Here is a 21,999-nt window from a genome sequence, read left to right on the forward strand (position 1 = left end):
TTTGATTTTTAATTTTGGGGTTCGGGATTCGATTAAAAATTCTGTCTCGATTCAAAATTTTAACTTTATTCTAAGATAGATGTTATCCTCAAAACAATGTTTTTATCTATCAAACCCTGCTTCAATCCATGTTTGTTGGCGTTTAGCCTTTCAAAAACACAGAGAATACATTTGAGGATTTATTCTAGGGTGATGATTACAAAATATGACTGCAGACCTTAAAAGCTTCATCCAAAACCTCGATAGAAGCTTAGAATGTAACAAAATATATATTTGGTACAACCCTACTTAATATACAATGATTTTTTTTCCCCGAGTGAGCGGCGGAACGAACCGCTTCACTGTGAATCTTGTGTAATGTAGGGTGTTGGGAAACCAAATTGATTAAATGTTCCCCCATTTCGGCAGCACGCTGTGCAAGCATTCATGAGAAACCACAAAATCAGTTTTCATAAATTAATATGCAAATGTTTTGAACAGAAATCGGTGCCGTGGTGTTTACTGTCCGTCTGTATCTCTGTTCTTTTGTCTAAAAAAAGCTCATGAATCACACCAACTATCTAGTATCTTGTTTTTTTAATCCCTACCAAAACTAGGGCGTACTATTACAAATGATGGTTTCATTAGGTGTCATGTGTTTCAACAAATCCAGACTAGCTGATTCTTGTTTCCAGCAAGGCTATGCTAACTGGCTGCTAGCGATAGCCTCACGTTGCCAACAAGAATAAACACATTTTCCTAAAATGTCGGCCTTAACTTTGACGAGTAAAAAGAATAAACTTGAACACACAAGGACAGGATAGAGGACAACTCTCAAAAAGAGCTGTTACTTCACTATATATCCTAGCTGCAGTCCACTTAGAAACATAATAAATGAGTCTTAAGACTACAAATTAGACTTAAATCAAATTTAAATGCATTCCTCCATGCGACCATAAGGAGCACAGTTGTGCGTCTTTCATCTCTGACATTTATTTCTCACCTGACAGCCCTGTTTTCCTGCCCCCGACAACCTAATTCATCACAGACCGTGTATACGTGATGAAGTCACTCCGTGATATATAGGCTCGCCGTGTGAGGGAAAGCAGTCTGCATGCTCGGCAGCCCCCGGGAATTTACCAAGGCCTGCGCGGCATTGTCTGCTGCCAGCGATACTGTAGCTTTTCAAGCAGAGGAGACGATGAAGTCTGACTCACAGAGAGCATTTTGTTCCACTCAGCTGCTACAAAACCTGCTTTTCACTGAGATGTCAAGACAGACAGGACTCAAGTCAAACTTGTTGTTTTCTGAAAGGAAACACTGTAGAGCTGAATGTTAACTCCGCTGTGTGGATGCTTGACTATTTTAACACATTTAGTACGCCGTCTACAGCCATTCTGTTTTTTTCTTCTTCATTATGTTCAGCAAACACAATGCTTTTTCTTTCTCATGCCTATGTACTTGGAACTTGTTGTGAGGCCCCATTCTCTGAGCTAACGGTACGTCAGCAAGCTAACGTTACGACAGCAAGCTAACGTTACGTCAGCAAGCTAACGTTAACTTGTTTTTTCGTTGTCAGTTAAATTGGTTCTTTGAACGGTTACATTTTTTGATGTGTTCATCTTTTATCTACGTTTTAAATAAAGGGTTATAAAGAGTTATATATATACATTAGCACATTCTAGTGTTTATTGACAAATCCCTGGTCTCATAAAAATCTAACTTTTGGTTGAATATATTTATCTTGCACATAGTAAATAAAATATTTTGTTGCGTACCCCAACCTAGTCAACCAATTATTGACTATTATTAAGAATTTACTCAGATTTGTATGGTTTTTCAGAAGACGTACATGTTTGTATCTAAAATGAGTTTTCTCACTGGTGTATTTGCAATATCAGAACCGTTGTATGACTGCATTGAAGCAGCATGTACAAAACATTTTTAAACCAATAAAAAGCTAAATAATCGTGAAGACGTTAGCCGGTGGGTTCCTTCTCTTTTGTTCAACCTGCTTGAACATGATTGGTCGAGACTACTCGGACTACAAATGTAAACCAAAACCCTTGCGACATCCAAATCTAATCCTGTGTTGATGGAGATTAGTGCGCTTGTTCTCCGACTCAAGAAGAAAGGTCTTGCTCCGGCTTACTGTGAATAAACTGCACTTTTGCAGGTTTTGCCTGAAGGACTTGTTGCTATGACGACAGCTCCATATAACCTTTTAGCCGGTCTCAAAGAACTGAAAAAGTTTTTTGTTGAATGACCAACAATGAAATTAAGCCAATTCAGTGATCTATATACAAAGACCAGGGATTTACAGTATTGTTGACAAGACGTCCGGGCTTCAATAAACCACCAGAAACACAATGTGGACGAGTGCAGACGGAATCCACCAGAGCATAGAAATCCACTGGGAAATATATATATATATGTGGTTTAACTCCAGGCATGTTTGTGTACCACACATGGGAAAAAAGCTTTTGTTCGAGAGAGCAAATAAAGGTTGATAAACAGCTTCATATTTGATCCGTGGGTCTTTGTTTGAGCGTTATGATCAGGAGACCAGCAGCTTTTATACAGACGGCACCTGTGCAATCACGACAACGCACACAGGTGTGCTTTGTCCTGAGGAGTCAAATTGAAAGAGGAAGGAAAACCTTTGTGCATTTAATGAGAAGTAGACAACTGATGATGGGATTTATTTGTTGGAAAAAGTTCTGTGACTGTATTTTTGTAAATTAAATGAGGAAGTGGATTATTTTTCCTCCACCCATATACCTTGTAACTATGTTGTGGCTTCATAGAAACAGTTTGTATCCCTTCAGGAGGCATTTTAAGCCCATTTCAACACTGCAATGATTGCAAAGCGCTACGTAAATAAACTACGGTGCCTTGAATTAACATTTTTTTTGGTTCCTGTGTTTAGATGAGATATCTTTGATTTACAATTTAAACATCCTGTATGCGTAGAACAATTGACAGCTATTGTTTTTTTTGTATCTGAATTCAACATCCTGGTAGCACTTTATAATAAATACACACTATTTAGCATGCAGTCACCTTTCAGCGGAAAGTGTCAAATCCCAATTGGAACCCCAATGTTGCAATGGTCAGAATAACACCAGAATAACACCATCGGTTTGCAAATGTTTTCTCTCAATGAAACGCAAACGCACTTCACTTCCATTTGCATTTATTCTAAAGGGAAAATATATAATTCAATAAATACTGCAGAAACAACATTGGCAAAGACATCTGAAGGTGACATCAACATTCAAGAAAACATGACAATGCACATGGGGGAAAGAGACGACAGATTAGAAAATCAAGATGGGAAACAGAGCTGCCCAATGTTACAGTGCGGGCATTTGAGCAAGGTGAATCCGGGAGGTTACATTAAAAGTGCATCAATACCGTTGATATTCAAACAGTTCCTCAATTGCGCTGTTGGAGGAAAAAACAAAAAAACAAAACACATTTACATTGTAAACACTGTTTCTCATTTCCAAATTGACGCCCATTTGTTGCTTACATAAGATCATCCAATTCGAGTGAAGGCCCGGTCACACCAGAGTGGAAACAGCTGTTATTTTTCCTTGTCTTTGCATTATTTGTTGCTCTAAAAAGGCGGGGGATAATCACTTAGCTGCTGTTGCGCTAACCGCTAACGCACTCAAATTTAGCTCCATTAGCTTTTCTTTTCTTTTCTTTTTTCGTCTATGCCAACGACTCTGCCTCTGGCGTTTTGTTCTCAGTATTGTACAATCAAGTAGTGCCACTGATCGTTTTCATTATTTATTAATCTGCAGATTATTTTCCCGATTAGTCATTCAGTCTGTAAAATGTTAAAAAAAACAATGCAAAAACGACTTCAACAATTAATTGATGGATCCAAACAGTTTGCTGGCGTGACGGGGCCTTCATGAGGAGTTTACCCAAAAAGCACAGGCTGAACATTTCAGGGAGAATGCAAAGCAGAGAGCTCTGGTGTTTTCAGGTTCTAATACACAAGCTTTAATTGTTGCTTGCACATACACTCCCTCCCTGAAGTGCGGTGGGAAAATGACTCATAGCTCAAACCGGCTGTCAGCCTGCAGAACGGATTTACACAATTAGACACATTTTCACTTCGACTAAAGCTTTCCGACCCATTAAAGATATTTAAAACGTGTAATGACAGGTATTTGTGTTTTTCAAATTTCAAAAAGGGTCACTAATTGACACCGCATTTGTTTATATAATGGACTTAAGGAATTGTCGGACAAATGCTGGAGGCCGACCCACAGCTTTGAGTCACTTTGCTTGCGGCTCCCTGGTATGATACAAAAGAAGTCCATGAACCTGTCGGCGGGGAGGACAGTTCGGATAATCTGTCTGTGTATCTGTCGACGGGACATAAACGGGCACAGAGTGGCGGTCCGACTGCTACAAACGTGCGGTTGTTGACTCAAGAATCGCTCGGCATGGCTGAAACTCAACAGGGTGGCGCTGAAACAAAACAATGATGCGATTACACAACGATGACTTCACATTATACCAACGACAAATCGAGAGACGGGGACACACAGCGTCAGGTTTCCTTTGTGCAGCACTGAGAAGTTCTTCTTCTAATGTGCAACAGTTACAGGAACGAGGGGAGGGGAGGCAGAGTGAATCGGGTCCAAACTAAGTCCTCCGAGCAAAAGGTCTTTGATCCGGCAGCACACACCCCTCCCCCAATCGCCTTCAAACGATCACATGCTCTTAAACCCCTTCTTCCGTTCACAAAATGAGCGTCTCCTAATGACATCACTCCTGCTGCTCATTTCCTGTCTGTGTGGAAAGCCTCGACCGCGTCCGCTCCGTCCTCCCCGGAGGAAGCGGGTCACTTCCCCGAGCAGGTAGCGTCGCTGACGGATAGCTTCCTCGTCTGGCGGGGCAGGGTGAGGGTACGTGGGTGGGGATGCTACTACGCGTTGAGTGTTCACTGGTGCAGAGTATTCCAGCAACATGAACATGAATTGAAGCTTAAAAAAAACCCTTTCCAGACAAAACAAGGGGTCTTTAGCATGCAGGAAAGAGCGTCGCTCCACAGCTTCCTGCTCGCACAGTGCTCTGTCCTCGTTCTCAGTCCGATCCCCGTAAGTCTGATCGGTCACATGACCGAGCAACTTTTGGCTTTGTCCTTCCGCAGGTCCGAGGCCACGGCCGCCAGGTCGGGCCGGCTGGGCATGTGTGAAATCCTCTTGTTGCCGCGGGTGGTCTTGCTGCGCTTGACGTTCTTGTTGCTCTTGTTGATGCAGGCCAGCGTGGCCACGTGGAAGATGTCCCGGACGCTGTTCTCCGACTGCTGGGCCGAGCACTCGATGTAGGGCGCCGAGATCTGCTTGGCCATGCTGGAACCCTGGGGAGGACAAAGAGGTTGAATGGGGTCAACATACGGGAGAAAAGGGGCTTGTAGATTAATGAGAACGGCGGGATTTTTCCTCAGCCGTGGCTTTAAGTGGAGCACAATGAGCGACCTCTTACGAGCGGCTTAACGTGTGTCATTTACAACACTGCATACCTGGTCGTAAGAGACTGGCGTCTGTCTGTGGTTGGAAAGCTCTACCAGCGTGTTCAGGTCGGTGCGCAGGTCCGACTTGCAGCCGACCAGCAGCATCTTGGTGTTGGGACAAAACTCCTGGATCTCCCCTTTCCACTGTGGAGGAAGACAAACGCTTGCATCAAGTAACATTCGGAGGGAAAACAATGTATACTACTGTTAGCTTTATTTTCCACTGCAACAAAGTGGGTTTCCAGAATGACCTGATACAACATCCCATGACTTCCCTCCCCTCCCCCGGCCTTGTCACCCGCTCCTTTAAGCACAAAGGTTAAAGCTGCCACTTCCTGGAGTCCTCACGCTTTTAACCCTGGAAGGGAACTACAAATAATCCCCACGTTTCCTCCCGGACAACAATAAATGCTCTGTGATCGATGGCATTTCTCCAGGGGCTTTAAGCTGAGGCTAATGTGCCTCAGGACCGGCTGACCGGCCGGTCAGTGATCAAGATCATCAACCTCCACAGAGGAAGTTGTTTTGCACAATGTCTGCCACGTTCCGTCATGACTAAAAAGCCACAAAAAGCAGGAAGTTCCTTTCAAAAGAGCACATGCCAGGTGTGTTTTACTGGTCGCAAAAACAACTGTTTCACATTCTTTGGCAACCGTTTTTCTGAGAGACATCCGAGCCTTCTACCAGTCAGATGACAGACACACACACACACACACACACACACACGCAGGAGTCAGCCAGTACGACCACAGTCAGACGTAAACCACGGGCGGCTTTGTGTGAGTAATTGCCGGCTACAAAAAGTTGGTTAAAAAGTCAGTCGGTGGAGAGCAGCCGCTCCAGGGATTTAACCCGGCTAGCCTCCCAACATCACAAGATCTGCCGTGACTGAGGCTGCAGAAAAATCTCTTGACTGTAGACTCGGCCTTTGTCAGCGGATCAGACAAAATCAAAGACTTTACCGTGGAGAAATGTTTTGGAGTTTAGTTTAACAGCTAAAAAGACATCGACTGAGCTTATCAAACGCTTGAGGATCGCTCCTTGAATGAATGAAAGGGCAACACACATTTTTTTAAAGGGTGAAATCTGCAAAATAGACAATAAGCAAAGTATGCTTTAGGGTGCGGCTACCATATTATTCTGTATTCATATGATACAAATCGCTTCCTCTGTTGTCCACTCAGTGTGCGTTTTCAGTTAATTGTTCCGTACTTATCTCCACCCTCCTCATAATGATGTTTTTCTCTCTATCAATTATTTTTAAGCTTAATAAACAGAGAGATACAATACAGGCCTAATATTTACCTAGAACTTCTCCCATTTGTCCAGGGCAAATCTTTTTTAGGAGAGAAAAATAGCTTCGTAGAAACCCCCCTTACCTTTTTCATTACGCTGTCGAGTGTTTCAGGGCGGCTGATGTCGAAACAGATGAGGACGGCGTCCGAGTCCGGGTAGGAGAGAGGCCTCACGTTGTCGTAGTACGGGGATCCTGAAACAGAAGAAAATAAAGAACCTGAAGAAGTATTCACACATGATGCAGATCTAATGTCATCTCTCTGAACTTGCCTTCGAGGCCTACGATTTTTCACTGAAAAGGGAATACCTGCATTGAAGTGAGGGGCAGTAACCACATCTACAGAAAAACCACTAACAGATCTTTCGGAAATCAATGAACACGCCCAACTGAAGCATTTTTTGGCATCTATTCTCATATGGCTTGATCGCAGCTCAGCCATAATCCATAGCAACGCTGCGAGAGAAAAAGAAAACAAATAATGCCGCATCAGTCGGAAAAATGTGCTGACTACGGCGAGATCACTTGAAGAAATCCTCTCCCGGAGAAACGGAGAACTTCAGAGCGAGTAAGTGACTCCAATGCTCGAAGAAACTGAAAACATGTGTGAGGGAGACGCCCATCTGTCCAGCAGACTGAAACATCTCCGGGGAGTTAGGCGAGCGAAGGGTGGCCTCATGTCAAGGTGAAGTCAGGAGCATGTGACGAGCCAGAGCTGACCACACACACACTCAATTGGCAGCCAAAAATCCGGGGAATTTTGTTTTTGGTAACCGAAGTTTCCCCTGGGAGGTCTTTTCTAAACACTGCCATGGAGAAAAGTCAGGAATGTGCACACACACACACACGCACACACGCACACACAATCAGGGACCTCGTGTTCCTAACCTAAACGGTCCGGATGGGAGACGACCCCGTTTACACAATCCGCGCTTCCTTCCAGGCCTCGCACAACAAAGCATGACGATGGCTGATGTGTGCACAATAAATGAGCCGCTGCTGCACATAGAAGTCTCACCCATATCCATGTCCACAATCATACATTGCCAGTGTGTGAGCCGGGGGAGGGGCGGTGAGGTCACTGCTCCGTCCAACGGGGAGAAGAAACAATACTGTCGAAACTGTTCGCCAATGGAGTGCCAAAGTATTTAAATGTTATAATTATTATTATCAGACACAACCTCTTTGTTTGACTTTGTGTCATTGACAAATACTTCCAATCAATATTTTGACAATTCATTTAACTAGAAAACTACACACATTAACTTTAACTCACGTTTAGCACCTTTCTGTGCTTACAATTATATTTTAATTGTATCAATATAGGCAACTAAAGAATTAAGACCCCACTACTATGTGCTATCAGCTAGCATTAGCTGTCGGTCAGTACCTATTTACCTACAGCACATAGAGCTGGAAAATGGCGGACGAATCTCTTTGTCTCCTCTTTGGACAGCATAACCATACAATCCTTAAAAACAGCGCACCATATTTAGCTCAGACACCAATTTGGAAAGTACCGAATGTTTACAAGCTAACAGGCAACAGTTGTATGTTTTGGCTAAAACCGTGAATTCCACAGTTTCACTTTCCCAAATGTTGATACACACCAAGGATGTAGGTAATGTCTGGGTCTCGATGCCTTTTACCACTTGAAAGTCAGTGAAGTATGGATGCCAGGACCAACACAGAATACATTATTTTGATGGCTTGATCTGAACATAATGCGTTTCTGCTTTTTCCACTCACTCCCCGAGGATCCTTTGTGGAGCCGTCTGATAGGCGACACCACCGAAACGAAAAGCTGCCATCGTCGACACGGAACAGGAAGTACAAGGCGAAGAGGAACGTGGGATCTCCTGCAAGAATTTATTTCCCATTTTTCACGGTCTCACAATCAATCACGACCACATTGCATTGTTTGAAGGTTTTTCTTCTTTCTTTCTTTCTTCCAGCCTTGACTGCCTGGAACCAATCACTGAAAAAAATAAAACCCTGCGACTGAGTCGGTTGACATTTTACGATGAATTGATTCTTTTGACCAACCCAATGGAGGGGGAACACACAAATCTGAGCGGCTGGGAGAAGTGTGTGTGGTTTCAATGCGTCTCTGCACATATTCCTGTGAAAATACCTGGAGATTGATGTATTTATAGCTGCAAATTTTAAGCCGCACAGCACCAACGGAGGATCAAAATGTGCGTGCAACCTCGTGCGCAGGTCTGTTAACGGTTTTAATTTGAGACGCGTGTGTTTTAATTGGAGACGCTCTCTTTCTCGATCGTTGTTTACAGAGGAGTCGTAACTGCGCTGAGGTCATCTTCCTGCCAAGCGGAAAGATAAGAGGACATCCCATCGCTGGCACACACACACCAACACACACACACAAGACCTGGTGTCATCTAATTAGCTCCAGTCATTGTTCTCCCACTGGATCTCTAAATCTGGACGACGACACACACCCCGTCCTCCCCGTCCTTCCTTTAAACACACACACTCTCCGCCCTCTCGCCTTCTCTTAAACACGTTCCCCCATGTGTCTTGCTCACGGCTAATGAATGCGACAACGTGAGAGGATGCAGTACACTGTGAGACAACACCCACTGATGAAAAACTAAATGTCTTTCCATGACTGCGCAGAAACTTTTCCAAAATAATAAGAAAAAACACTGTTCTTCCTTCCTGTTGTGCTGAGTTCCTCAACAGCTGGGATGAAAAGCACCACTAATTAATGCACATGAAACGAGTTGGAGAATGCATTCTGCTCTACTCGCGTAATTGTGACTCAATATTCAAATCCACCCAACGACAAAAGACTCTGATGTTTCCCTGATGTCGGGAATACGGTTCTGAAATAACCCCGTGACGTTCCAGACATCCCACTTTCCGCTGGAACCCTCCACACAAACGGCTTACGGACATGGAAATGTACTTTTATCGCACACGGACACATAGAGTCCTGAGGTAAGCCAGCTGCGACCCGACAGTCTGGAGGTACGGTCTGGGCAACAGGTCTGCAGGCCTGCTGATTTACTGCATAGCGAACATAGCTGAGTTAACGGAGCTGAGGGGGAGGGTGTGTGTGCGTGTGTGTGGAGAGAGAGAGAGAGAGAGCGCGAGAGAGAGAGGCGTTAACGCCTTTAGAGACACCTGTGGAAACAACAAAACAGCCGTCCCCCCACAGTATTATCGAGCTTCAATATGTGACCAGCCAGACGCATTCAACGCAAACAGAGAGGAAGACAAAGAGCAATTCAGACTGAACTAACCCGGACCGACATCAGCTGTTGTTGCTGTGGTTACCAAGATATCTGCTGCTGCTGCAAAATGCTGCCGTGTAAAACTTGTCACGGTGTCCAATCGCTTTTATGTATACTGTGATGTACGCATATATGTGTGATGCGTTACTTTACAATGCATCATTACAATATGATATATTAATATAGTACTGGGCAGAGGGCCATCGGAGGAATATATCGTCCATCAGCGATTGGCAACGTCGTTTTTTGACGTTTTATTTGGCTAATTTATCGGTCTGCCTCTGAAGAACAAGTAAGAAACACCGGAATGTTTTCCACATGTAACTCTGTGAATTACAGGTTTATTTCTGTGTTTCATGATGAGTTAACAGGCTTAGTTTGGTGAAAGAGAGACTTCAATAATAAATAAGAAAGAAAAGGTGTACATGGTTGTATTTTTCTGTTTAAGAAGAAAAATAGGTGTAAGAATATTTATTCTATTCGAAAAAAAAAAGGCTAAGAGAGCTTGTGAAAAGTAACTAACGGTGCGGACGGTCCAAAGATTTTTCTACACATCGCCCAACCCCACTGTAAGAAAAATGCACGATGCAAAACGCGATACATTTCTTTTTTGGGATCAGTAAATCTGAAATGTAGCTCAAGATAACCGTTCGTCTCTTGAAACCATCACATTCAGATGTGGAAGCACCTAACAAACGTATACGTGTGATGTACGCAAATGAGGTCCAGAGGTGCCGTTAATGACAGTCCAGGCCATAACAACAACAACGTGTGAATCTATTAGGAATCCACTCAACAACAACTACAAAAACATGGTGGACTTAAAAGGAGCGGACGAGGTGTTCGGTGTCAAGGCCGGACACGAATATTTTAATGTCGGGCGTAACATCACACAGAAAGTCCTTCCAACACATTAGCGGACAGGAAGTCTATTCATCTCTCCCAGAGTTCCACTGTCCTGAAGTTGATACATCACATGGCCACCGTCTCTCTCTCTCTCGCCGGTCGGCAAATTCCTGTGTGATTCAATTTCCCCCCTTGGAAACGAGGTAGGGCTTTAGCGGACCACGCCACTTCTCTTTTCACTCCACCGAGGATCTAACCCAGCCTGGTACAATGGGGGTCTTTGTAGGCGAGGAAGGAGAAACCTTTAGTCTGAGGAATGCCAGACATGCGGCTCCAATTCGCTGAGCCCAGAAATGTGATCCAATGCAACAATGGCCGCCGACACAGAGAGCGGAGGGGGCACGGTTTGCAGAGGAGCTGAACGCATGAAGAAGTCCTGGACGTCCAGCATTACAAGGACCGCCGCACATGCACTCAAGGAAGCTACGCGAGGAAAGGACAAACCTGGGCTCCACTATCATTACATATCACCCTCTAAAAAATGTTTAATAAACTGCTTTATCTGACTTTTTTCTCTCCTGTGTTTCAAAGTGGGTCGTCTTTGAATCTGCAGAGTCGGCAGCTGTTCAAATCAAACCACGAAACAAAACACAACAAGAAGTTTCCCCTCAAGGTTCCCCGGAATAAATATTACCAAATGAGATCCATGGGGTCTAACACGTGGGCCTCTTTGGGAGTCCTTGATGTGAAAAAGCCCAACAGTTCCTGTGTTTTCTCGATGTGATTTTATTGAAGCTTTCACTAGTCCTGGCTCTGGCAGATTGCCTCAAGGGAAGTTGGAACAAACACCTCACGCTGATTTCTGAAGAACTAAATCCACTCCAACAGAAGTACATTCAGAGTATTTCACCAGTGTCCAAGTTCATTAAACCAATTCTGGGATTAGCGCTGAAACAATTAGTTGATTGACTGAAAACAGCATTTTTAAAGGTATTAATATCTTTACGGTGACTGTGTGTGTTTTTGCTTTGATAAACCCACCAAACAGACACAGTTAAGACACATTTAGCAGCTAAAAAGCCAGATATTGTTTTCATCTGGAGTCGGTGAAGACCGCGAATACTGGGCTTTAATCTATCACATGGCCATAAACATGACCCTAAATAAATGCTAATGTTGCCTGGTGTCTGCTGTGTGTGTAAGGAAGCAGATCTTACCAGCCATAAGTGTGTCAGTGTTGTGTTGAGTTGTGTTTGTAGCTTGTTGTGCTGCCCTCAGGCATCCAAAAAATAAAACGGATGCAGGTTTAAGATCAATCCAATAAAAAATAAATATGGATTTGCTGTTTTTTTCTGTTGTATGTGGCTGTGAACTACATATCTTTGGACTGGACAAGTGTTTTAAAGACATCACCATGGGTTTTGGGAAAGTGGGATTTTTCTTGCTATTTTCTGACATTTAAATAATGCAAACAGCTGCAGTTCCCCTGCCTGAGATTACCGACATTGCAGGTTTTGAGATGGATTTTTTTGCTCATTTCAACTCAAATGAGGAGGCCTCGGGCAGACAGGCCACAGGGGCTGTTCTGTTTACCTTCCCCGTCCTCCCATCCTCCTGTTTACCTCTCACGCACAACACCTTCGCAGCACATTCAGACATGTGGGCAGACGGCATTAACCACTTCCTCTGCTGGTGAGAGACGTGCGAAGCATCAAAGGGCCTCGTCGGGGCCCCGCCCTGAGGCCTGGGAAGCAGAGCTAGCGCCGACAAGCCGGGTGGGGGCAGGGGGGAGCAAATGGAAGGCAATACGACAGGCAGGCATTTACCTTAATGACCTGAATTACTCCCATCACCCTCCCTTTTTAAAACACACACGGCAGCCATCTCATTAGGCCACTCGTCCCCGCAGAACAAAGACCACCACGGTGTGTGTTTTTGAGATGGAGGGGGATGGATTGTTGGTCTTCATCTCTGCATCCTGGTCTTTGTCCCAGTGCATGCTGGGGTCACACACACACACACACACACACACACACACACACACACAGCTCTCCCCGGCACACCTCAGGAGATAAGGGATCGATTGGATTGGCCACGGCCGATGGGTTGTCTCTACAAAGGGGACCAGTCGAGCCAAAGGCCGTATCAATCAGTCTCTGGGTGTGTGTGCATGCTGGGTGAGGATTAAAGGACGGGTGGAGGGGTTTGGCTCCATCTCAGACTCACTGATCTAGTACCCCACCCTCGCTGTTTTATGAAGCGAAAAGAAAAAGAAAAATGGCTCCAGGCGGCTGGCCAACACAGCGCAATAAAACAAAATTCTCACCCTGGCCGACTTTCATTTATTCTTCTTCCACACACACACTGTAGGGGCCAAAGAATTTGAAACCCGACCTCCCAGCTTTTTGCTCGCTTGCTGAGTTTGGAAATGAGAGTGACTTACTCTGAAGCAAACATCTAACTTCGTGCCGCTTCTTGTGGTTCAAAATGATTCCTCAAAAAATGATTTGCGCAAACTCCTGTAAAGTCGATTCCGCGGGTTTGCTTCGCTTTCACGCACAGCTTTAAAAGTTCGACAAAGTCGCTCAGGAATTCCGGCAACAGCTGGCTGGGTGCTTGTCTCCGCCCATGACACACACACACACACACACACACACACACACACACACACACACCACATGCTCACACACATGCAACATACGCCTCGCTCACGCCTGACTGCTGTGCTATTCACTGCCTGGTCATTGATGGATGGGAAAGTGGGTTTGTTTACACACACACACACACACACACACACACACACACACACACACACACACACACACACACACACATATCTAAGCACACAGAGGGGGTTTGGACGCAGCAGCTGTTTTGGACCCCGAACACAAAGTTCAACCAACAAGCGATAAAAGCTGTGGACACGCGTTGCACAACAAAACTTTCCCCCCTAAAAAAAAAAAACGCAGTGGGAAGAATTTCAGAAGTGTGTTCTCCAGATGTACGGATATGTGCGCTCCGCTTGGCCTGTCATTATCTTTCCTTTCCTGCTTCGGCTTTTCCTCAGCCGGGAAGAAATCATAAATCTAATCCAGCGCTTTGATGCATTTCACACACAGAACTATGTGGGTAGAAGGTAAACCACTTTCCTAATCTGAGTTGGGTGGGAGTCTGGTTTGCCTCCACTATACACTATGTGGAGGATGAACAGCTTTGTTGATTAAAATGGGTCACAGATTATTTTCGTTATTCAAAAATGAAAGCCTGGGCCTTCTTAAATGTCACGATTTGGACATTTTCAGGGGAAATATGTCAAAGTTAATTTAAGAAGACTTGGGCCAAACACAGATTCAATTTGACCCCCGCCCCCTTCTCTCCAAACAGCAGGAGAGTATGTCCACAGGGGTCACACGGGGATTGTGCAGGCGACCTGCATGTTTGGACATGTCCGGACATTTCACCAGAATTGATTTGCACGGAGAGGTGATAGAGGGAAGGAAGGGAGGGAAGGAAATGAGCAGTCATAATTACCTGAGGTGTCCCACAAACTGAGCTCAATCCTCTTCGTGTCGATTTCAAAACTGGCTGTGTAGTTTTCGAACACCGTGGGGACGTAGCTCTGCAGGAAACAGAACATAGAATGCATACACTTTGGATGAAAATGACAAAAACGAGGAACAACATACCAGTTGAGTATAATCCCAATACTCAACTGGTATCGAAATGCTACAGACCGGCATTCACAGCGGCAACGCGTACTAACACACACATAACACACACACACACGCATGCATCAAATCATATACGCTATAACATTCAATGCGTGTCCTTCAATTCCACATCTGCTCCCTCACAACACGCACGAGGCGTTTCACCGCAGGTTAGTGCGCGTCACGGTGGTCGGTCCGCGGGGTTTCGGGGTCTCACCTCGGGGAAACAGTCCTTGGCGAACACGTGAAGCAGGGCGGTCTTCCCGCACTGGCTGTCTCCCACCACCACTATCTTACACTTCACACTCTGACTGGGCTCCATGCCGGATTTCAGAGATAGTTTCTGACACGAGCGTCTCTCCTTCATTGATTTCAGAAACAAAATGAAGTGTAAAAGTCCAATCCTAGCACGTGGGTGTGTGTGAATCGTCGTTAGATGTGAATCGTCTCGCGTCTTCTGCCCTCCTCGTCCGGTGTCTCACTTGCTCTGTGCCGGTAAATGCCATTCGCCTGTATTTATAACGTCGCAGGGAGCCAATGGCAGGACGAGGCTCGTCCCTCCCGCTTGCCCTGTGCGCGAGCCACACACACACGCACACACACACACACACACACACACACACACACACACACACACACACACACACACACACACACACAGCCCGCGCGACCTTCCCTCAATCATGGCGCCCCCTGTCGGACGACCACAACTTTTACATGAAACACATTAATAATAAACGTTATAATATAATAATTAACGTTATAATACTCGAAAGATGGTCTCACTTCAGTTGTTAGTGTCAAAATGTAAAAGTATTAAAAGATACTCATTTTAAAACACTATATCCAGTTTCCACATGACCGGAAGTCAGTTAACTCATAATGCTGCTAGCTTGTTTGCTTTGAGCTAAACCTGCTAACTACAATTAGTATTCAGTTGAAGGAAGATTACTCAAAAGTAAACCGTAATTTAGTCATACACCTTTCTTAAAAACAATTGGAATATAATTGTTTGTTGTTTGGTTTGAGGCAGCAAAGAAAAGTCAAAGTAGCTTCATATTCAACATAAACTTTTAATAAGGCTTTTAGTTCAAGTTTGAAGTCATTATAACACATGCTCCTGATTATATAGTTTTCTTTATGTAAATTCTAATACAATACGTAAAATAAGCTGAACTTTTAGCATTTCCCTTTTTTATTTGCGACAACAAAACCCTTAACTAACTTGGTTTATGTAAGATCATACTCTGTATGTAATAAAACACCTTTTTTATTTTTAAGTGGATACAACTTGTTTTTAATTGAGGCATTGCCCAATACATACACAGGCGTAATATAAAATAAGAATAAATATAATATAGAGAGACCTTCATGAAAATATTTACTACATAAATAAACTCAAAGATATGTGTACATTTTGTTAAAGCCCTCTAAAACAAATTTGTAATTTGTGATTTTTGGGCTATACAAAATAAATTGAATTGAAAGAACGGAGTTGAATATATATTTTCTAATTACATGTTGCATTTCATGTCAGGCTTGGCGTGTTAGCTTGCAGGCTTGTGGATCACAAGTCGTATCTCTTCCTTTAAAATCTCCTGTAATGCTCCGGATGAATTCGAAGCACTAAAAGTGTTGCACTGCATATATCACTGGGAGGAATTATTCACTCATTAATATACACTTTGAGGAATATGCTGATTGTGTCAGTTTCAATATAAAAAAAAAGTGCTTTAATATTGTTTCTGCTGGAACAGTGTATAACAAAAGGCTCCTTTGACTCCCAGTTATCCCAAAAGCGACGCAGCAACACAGCGTATTATCGACATCCTTCTTTGCACACGTTTCACTCCATTCCTATGGTGAATGAGCCCTCGGGCTCCGAGTTAGCTGAACATTGTGAGCAGGTATTGATTGAAGGTTTTTTCTGTTGGAGCGATCGTAATTGGGAAACCAATAAACCCAGTGAACCCAGTTTCTTATTTCCTTGCTTTCCGCTTTGGTAGTTCCCCTCATTATCAGTGAATAATACACATACTTATTGGGGCACACACAGCCGGGAAAAACATATAAGCTTTCCTCTTTATGAGAAGACAGAGGAAAAAAAGGGAAAAATGTAATTTTTTAGATTTCCCTTCGGGCTTGATAACGCTTTTCTATCTTTCTTCAGAGTGTGAACAGACACCCTTCTGGTCTCAAGGCCTCGTCTCTCCGCCTTCAGGCTTCCTCTTCTTTTTTTTACAAAAAACAGCAGCGTTCTGCATCAGCTCTCCCCTCTGTGACGGAGTGATTGGACTCTCTGTGTTGCTGGCAGCTTTTTTTCTTTACAGTGAGACAGCTCCACCCTGCAGGCTGTGTGGTGGGAGTCCCGTCTGTTGTGTGGGAGCTCTGCCTCCAGGACACAGCGCTGCCAGGAGAAAAGGGACTGGGTGGGGGGGGGGATTTATACTACTATAGCTCTGCTATTTGGCTGCCATCTCTGTACCATATGCATTTGACATCATTCCAATTCCGGCTGAATCAGAAGATTATTATTATTATGCCTGTTGTTTTGTGTATTTGTGATATATATATATATATATATATAAACATGCTCCCTTGCTAAACTCTTATTCTTCCTCTGATATATTTCTTTATGTTCAAATAAATGCAGCTTACTGAGACTGAAGCAGAGACACAGCAGAGGACAGAGTGAACAAAACCACATTAGCTGAGGTGTTTGCACACTGTGCCCTTGTGCCCTTCTTCAGGATTCCCCCCCAGTTTCCAGGCTGGCTGCCTGTGTGTGTGTGTGTGTGTGTGTGTGTGTGTGTGTGTGTGTGTGTGTGTGTGTGTGTGTGTGTGTGTGTGTGTGTGTGTGTGTGTGTGTGTGTGTGTGTGTGCTGCATTCTGTTATAGCCGGCAGCATTGCCAAACTCACTTGGGTGCAGCCACACATTTGGGCCGAAGTGAGGCTGTGCAGAAGCATCTTAAAGGACAATTTCAACCATTTATATATAAGATATCATCAATCTGTAATGCATTTAGGAGTGATTTATTTATTATGTGTTCATCTTTTTCGTTCCCTTTCCATGTCTAATATTTACCAAAATCCCTTGCAGCAAACCAAAGAGAAAAGATATAAGCTTACCGGAGCATGATAAAGGAGTCTGGTAGAAAAAGCTATAATATTTATCATCATTATTCAGTTGTGCTTGGACGTCTATTGAGTCTCGCGTCAATATAAAAAATTGGTTCCCTGCATCTACAGCATGATTGATGCTGAAGTAAGATAGCACATTGGACCCACAACATACAGTGCAGTCAACATTAAAGTAGGTCTTTGTGTGAATGGAATTGGCAGACAAATGCCATTGCCCGAATACTGTAGATGGCTCCCAGAATAGAAATGAGGGTACCACCTGTTTCTGGTCACATGCTGCTGTCAACATCCTGCACATCTTGTGAGTTTCGAGGGGATGCGAAACTGACTACCTCCACTTCTGAGCTAATTTTCCTCCACATTTTACATTTTTATTTTAATTTTTTGTGGCTTTTAACTTGAGTAAATCAGAGCAGACTCATCTCTTTTATTTTGGAGAGGACGTGGGTTAACAGAAGATGTAGTTTGCAGCATCAGCTGGTCCCAGAGATGATCTTGAGGTATCCTTGACTGAAAACGTCAATAGCTCAAATACCGCATCTCTCCTTTGGGAACCCTTTTACCACGTCTGTAGTCACTGCCCGTCACATATAGAATAATGCAGCGATGCCCTTGGAAAGAGGGATTTCTAGTCGCTCTGTGGATGTACATAACAACAGCGCAGCACACAGACTTTGAGTCCTTGACTGAACAATGTGGGATGTTCAAAAAAATAATGATAGGCTGTACATTTGAATGAACACACTGTAATTAATCAAATTTAAAGCGTACAAACTGTAAGAGATGAATACCGGATGACCTTGGCGTGTATTCCCGCAATGCTTTATTACACAACTAGGTCAGCACACATCTACCTCGCAGTATTTCTATAGCAGTCAAATTTGTTGGCGCGGTGTATGTTGGAAACAATCCGGGAAATCTGCCACAGATATTTTGAAAGCTGTAAATAATCTGAATTATTCAACGGAAAGTACCTAAAAGCAGCAACTCTGTAGTTTCCAATGATGAACTCACATCCCTGTATGTTTTGAATGGCAAGGACCCATTGTTATCTGTGGTATCCAGCATAGTTCAGGTCTGGGTCACACACCGACGCACGTAATTCTTTCTGTGTGCAAAAAAAAAAGCTTCTTACCGAAATGACAGGGATTAGTCAGGTTGTTGCAATGCTTTCCAGAAATCGTAAGCAACTCACAGGTGCGGTAAACATTTGACCATGACAATTTAATCACAGTTTATCCACACGGGTCATGAGATGATTAAGAATGAGTAACAAATAGTGCAATTTGAAGTGAATCTTAAGTGGTGTTGGCCGGCGGGCCAGCAGTGCTGGAGGTGCTGCGAGGAGTCTAGGTCACTGGGCCTCGGCCCTGACGGACGTGACGGCATGCTGCCCCACAGTTATCTCTGTCGACGTGCATTTGATCAGCGGAGCGCTGACATTTACCGCTGGGGCAAACAGCACACTCTCACTTTGTTTCAGTTTGCGAGGGATTTCCTCGACGGTGAGTCACCGTGACTGGGAAATTAAGGGCAGATTCAAAACAGTTCAGGGGAGAAATAGCGGTGGACGTCACTTTTGTTCTTTATTCAAAAGTGACATGGGAGGTGTCATTATTTTTGTTGCTTTTATGGATTTGTGTTGACTGAAACTTCAAATTTGTATTAAAAAAAAATCAATGCAGAGGTCATAAGTGTATATGGGTATTGACTTTTCTTCTTAAGTCTTGGCCTTGCTGCCAATAACGAAGGAGGTAATTAATATTCAGATGATTTGCAGATACAGTATTCCATAACATATATGTCATCTTTACTCAGTCTTTAACTGTCTATACTGTCCCCTAAATTATCACAGCCATGGCCTTTGTGTTTAAATCTCCAAAGCACCGCTGTAAAATACAATACATTTTGTTCAAAAACAAGATGTCCGAGTTGTTTGACCTCTCGCAGTATTCTAAATGAACTGCTCTCAGATCTTTGGCTGACAGCAGCAGGGGGCTGCAGTCTGACTACTCTGATTTCAGAACATGGGGAGATGTTATTTCACACCAGCTGAGCTAGTGAGTGACCCCTAATGATATACTGTACGGTATGAGTGTATCCCTTAATATAATCTGCCTGGGGAATAAATGATCAAAGCAATGACATCACTAGTGGTACCATTAAAGAGACACAGCTTCTTATTTCTGGCTGATTTTGCTGGCTAAAAGGACAGATCTTTATCAGCTTTAGCTATCCGGCTAATTAAGCTAACCTAACTTTAAGAGTTGTTTCTGACTGACTCATTTCAAAACAAGAACCCCTTTAAAAGGGTTTTAAATATGCATGACATGCATGATATTGTACTAAAAGGCCGGAGCTAAAGCTAACACGTCTGAGGTCATTAAAGAGCACCTTAGGAGCCTGTTTGCTGTCTGCCTCTGTCTGAGTGTACCCCCCAAAAAATATTTACCATTGTCAGCATCCACGTGTAAGACATGGAAATAAAACAACGACATTGTTTTTGTATTACAGTGGAGAGCAAGTCGGTCCTTGTATGAAGTATGATGAAGACAACCGTCATTTAGCTTTATATTGTCTAGCAGCATGTTTCACTTTTAATGTTTTAATGAAAATAAATGAAGAGCAGGACAGATCGCTACAGTATCTGGAACCAGCGAGTCATGAATATAACCTGAAACCCCACAAATTAATGCCGTTAGCTAATGATATGCTAACTCTTGGCCTAGGAAGTAATGCTGGGTTAGGTTACTAGTACGTAGTAAGGTAGTTAGCCAGATACGCTAACATTTGGAGTTTACGTTAAAGCAATAAACACACTGTTCAATATCTCTGTAAACCTATTGTCTTGTTGTTTTTGGTTTTGGAAGGGAAACACTGTTTTTCTTTCTATAGTAAAACTTTCCAAAGTTTCACTATATAAACTGTTGCAATATCTATCTTGTTGAGAAGTGGAGCTTTTGCTATATTTAGAACCATGTCACTGTTGTGTAATTACTTTACATAAATCATTTCGTCTTTGCTGTATTGTGAAATCACATTAGTGATCACAGCACTGGACATCACTTTGTTTGTTTTTTTATTATGATATAGTATAATATGAATTAAATGTGGATTGGAACATCACGCTGAAAACAACTGGGAAGATTTCCAAAATTGCTTTTAGTATTAAATGTCTTGAGAAAATGTCATCCTGTTTCCAGAAACCCTCTTAGTTAATTCTGTTATTTCATTTCTGCCTCAAGCTTTTGTGGAGGAAAGAGAGGCACGGAAAAGATGAATCAAAAACTATTTTTGACATATTAATGATTTGCTCATTTTCTAATGTAAACTCATAAAGGATGGTTTATTATATTTTAATCTCGAGTGATTATGAGTAATACTTATGTGGGGTCAGTCTGTCCTAACCTTTCAACCAAACTGTATGAATCACCAGTTATCACTCAACATAAAAAAAAATTGAGCGTAGAGAACCAGAGCCAAGATGTCTCATCCAACAGGTAAGACATATACACAATTGCATTCTGGGTTTTCTGGTGCATGAAACAATGGTAACCGACTGGAACCCCCTAATGAATCCTAATAAGCATCGGCTCCTTTCCTTCCCCCTCTTCCCCGGCTTACTAACACATGACATTTTGTTTTAATAAACCATTAGCTTTATATCCTCCGCTGGATGTACTGTAGGGCAGTGAGGGCACGGCACACACACTGTGACGGGAACACACACACGGACAGAGGAGAAAGGCAACGGCGCGTTCGACAAAAGTACAGTAAGTCTGTGGAGTGTCTCCCGTCAGTCATTAGGTTGGTTCAGGCATGGATACACACTGATGTAATGAGGCACAGTGAATGTGTTCAGTCTGTGTGTGTGTGTGTGTGTGTGTGTGTGTGTGTGTGTGTGTGTTTGTGTGTGTGTGTTTAATAGATTGAAGGATGAATCATTCCAGGGATGACCTGATTCTTCAGGGAGGTTCGAGTGTGTGTGTGTGTGTGTGTGTGTGTGTGTGTGTGTGTGTGTTTCTGTGTGTTTCTGTGTGTGGGTTTGGGGGTTAATGGTGCATGAAATGATGCCTTCATTAGCATCTCCTCAAGACAAAACCACATGATGGGACAATCATCATATCTGTCAGTTACATGACAGGAACAAAGGGTATTTGTGAGTGTAATCATTAAACGACAACTGGAAAAAATTAAATGATTCGACCCATTTCACCTGTTTCGATCTG

The 21,999-nt window shown here is 43.3% G+C and overlaps 1 protein-coding gene across 1 annotated transcript; it reads right to left on the reverse strand.

The window, feature by feature from the left end:
* Positions 1–5,116: 5,116 nt before the first annotated feature.
* Positions 5,117–14,995, reverse strand: rnd3a (Rho family GTPase 3a; the record flags this gene model as incomplete). The annotated part of the gene is made up of 5 exons (XM_079236922.1): positions 5,117–5,365; positions 5,528–5,662; positions 6,898–7,007; positions 14,450–14,537; positions 14,846–14,995. 5 exons carry the CDS (start codon positions 14,993–14,995, stop codon positions 5,117–5,119), a joined length of 732 nt encoding a protein of 243 aa, XP_079093048.1.
* Between the last annotated feature and the right edge of the window lie 7,004 nt (positions 14,996–21,999).

The sequence above is a fragment of the Taurulus bubalis genome, assembly GCF_910589615.1.
Source record: "Taurulus bubalis genome assembly, chromosome: 21".
NCBI classification, from domain to species: Eukaryota; Metazoa; Chordata; class Actinopteri; order Perciformes; family Cottidae; genus Taurulus; species Taurulus bubalis.